This window comes from Thunnus thynnus, chromosome 11 (genome assembly GCF_963924715.1).
Source record: "Thunnus thynnus chromosome 11, fThuThy2.1, whole genome shotgun sequence".
In the NCBI taxonomy this organism is placed as follows: Eukaryota; Metazoa; Chordata; class Actinopteri; order Scombriformes; family Scombridae; genus Thunnus; species Thunnus thynnus.
The window spans coordinates 206,943-209,442 of record NC_089527.1 but is presented as its reverse complement, the minus strand read 5'-3'; the positions used below and the strand labels follow the sequence as shown (position 1 = coordinate 209,442).

The 2,500-nt window shown below is 39.6% G+C and overlaps 1 protein-coding gene across 1 annotated transcript in view; it reads right to left on the bottom strand.

The window, feature by feature from the left end:
* Positions 1–2,500, bottom strand: part of LOC137192194 (bone morphogenetic protein receptor type-2-like) — a 52,362-nt gene that overhangs the window by 37,499 nt on the left and 12,363 nt on the right. Inside the window, exon 7 of the mRNA XM_067602710.1 lies at positions 2,040–2,273. Coding sequence (XP_067458811.1) covers positions 2,040–2,273 — 234 coding nt within the window. The remainder of the gene's footprint in view (positions 1–2,039; positions 2,274–2,500) is intronic.

Here is a 2,500-nt window from a genome sequence, read left to right as displayed (position 1 = left end):
ACGGGGTCATTAAACTCTAAAGGATTCATCCTCTGGAGAGCATTACAGAGTTCATGTGACTAAACTAAAACAAAGTGATTCTACTACAACATATCTTTTTGAATAAAACTGGAAACATCCTGTGTTATGAATGTCAGTGTTTGATTTTAGTGAATTTATTCTTATACTGATGAGACACACAATATGATTGTATACAACAAGCTAATCTTTAATGGCACATTAGCTGACTAACATTAGCTTGGATCACTCATTTTCACATCTCACTAATGTTTAAACTCTAATGTTAGTTACAAGCGTCTTTATGACAGACGTGTAGTATGTGATTATTCCACTTTCTCTGTGTTTCTCTTACAGATTGGATTTCATTCAGTATATTTTTTACACATTACAGTTCTGTTACCTCCTCATGCTGTGCAAAAATCTAAAATTATGTTAGATAAGTTAAATTAACGTTATTAAGTTAAAATGATGATTAAATAAATTAATTTGCTTTTACACTTTTGTGGCAGCAAAGGAAAAAAATGACAAACTCACTTTCCCACATTAAGAGTCGGCTTCAAACTTTCCTTTTTGATAAAGCTTATAGTTAGGGCCGACCAGGCTCGCCTTGGATCAGCCCTTAGTTATGCTGCTATAGGCCTAGACTGCTGGGGGACTTCCCATGATGCACTGAGCTCCTCTCTCCTCCTCCTCCTCTCCATCTGTATGCATTCATGTAACATCAATGCATGTTACTAACTTTGCTTCTTCCCCGGAGTCTTTTGTGCTTTCTCAGTATGATCAGTTTGGACCCCTGCTTATTGATGGCAGGGACGCTGTGGGTGTCCTGACTCGAGACCCACTCCTGCTATTATTGTTACTAGTCATATTTCTATTATTATTATTATCACTGTTATTGTTATTATTGTTATTATGTTTCTCTGTGTCTCCCTCCTTCTCTCTCAACCCAACCAGTCGAGGCAGACGGCGCCACCTAGAGTCCGGTTCTGCTTGAAGTTTCTTCCTGTTAAAGGGGAGTTTTTCCTGCTGCTCATGGAGGAATGTTGGGTCTCTGCACATTAAGGAGATCAGTCTAGACCTGCTCTATGTGGAAAATACCCCGAGATAACTTTTTCTGTGATTTGGTGCTTTGTAAATAAAATTGAATTGAACTGAATTGAAATGTTACTGTTGTAGCTGCTGGAGGTGGAGCTAGTTTACACTACTTTATATACAGTTAGCTAGTTTAGTCCAGCGGTTCCCAACCTAGGGGTCGGGCCCCTCCAAAGGGTCAGCAGATAAATCTGAGGGGTGGTGAGATGATTAATGGGAGAGGAAAGAAGAAAAAACAAAGTTCTGATACACAAACCTGTTTTCAGTTTTTGGACTTTTTCTCTAATCTTTGATTTTTGCTGAAATATTGGATCATTTGAACATTTATTGAAATGAAAGCATGTGAGAAGTTTAGAGGGAAAAATCACTATTTGGTGGAGCTGTTAACAACTCATAGACATGTGAAATGTGACCCCGACTACACACTGCTTTTTGTAAGACGTCAAAAGACAAAAAGGTTGGAAACCACTGGTTTCATCTTTAACAATGTGTTGTATTTTAAAAGCTTGTTATATTATCCATTGTGTCAAATCTTCATCTGAAAAGTAACTAAAGCTGTCAAATAAATGTAGTGGAGTAGAAAGTACAATATTTCCCTCTGAAATGTAGAAAGTAGCATCACATGGAAATACTCAAGTAAAGTACAAGTACCTCAAACTGTACTTAAATACAGTAGTTGAGTAAATGTACTTAGTTGCTTTCCACCACTTGATATTTTTAGTGATTCAAACAGGTCTGGTGTTGCTCACTGACATGATGTACATTACAGCAAAGGTTGTTGTAAGTCAGCATGACAAACGTTAACTTCTCCTAGAAACCAACGTATCCAGATACATCTGACACTAATGATTGGTAAAGGAGAACTCCAGAGTCGCGCCTTGCTGTATACAGTCACAACAACTCTTTGTTTAGATTAACTAACTGTTTAGATGAATTTTCTCTCTTACGTTTGGGTAGTACTCCATGAGGATCAGGAACTCTGGCCGTCCGTCGGCCGTTGTCCGCTCATCTGCAGTCAGGAAGCGGGCGATGTTGTCATGTTGCTGCAGCAGCGGCAGGCAGTAGATGGAGCGCTCGTTGGCGTAGTTCTGCCGGTTGGCCGAGCTGAAGAGTTTGACGGCCATGCAGCGCTCATTGAGACATCCGCGAAACACGGTGCCATAACGACCTCGACCAATCAGCTGCCAGGTGAACAGAGAGTGGCATTAGAGAGACGGACTCATGTGGTGTTCAGGGCTTCATTTGAACAGGTAAAAAACATGACCAAACTATCTTCAACATATACATTTATTAAGTGCAGCTGTTGTATGTTGTTTATCTTTTAAGCTAGCTGAGCGGTTTGGTTTCCTCTGTTAAAGGGATGATCCATCAATTTCACATGTCAAAATCAATATACTACTCTTTAGGG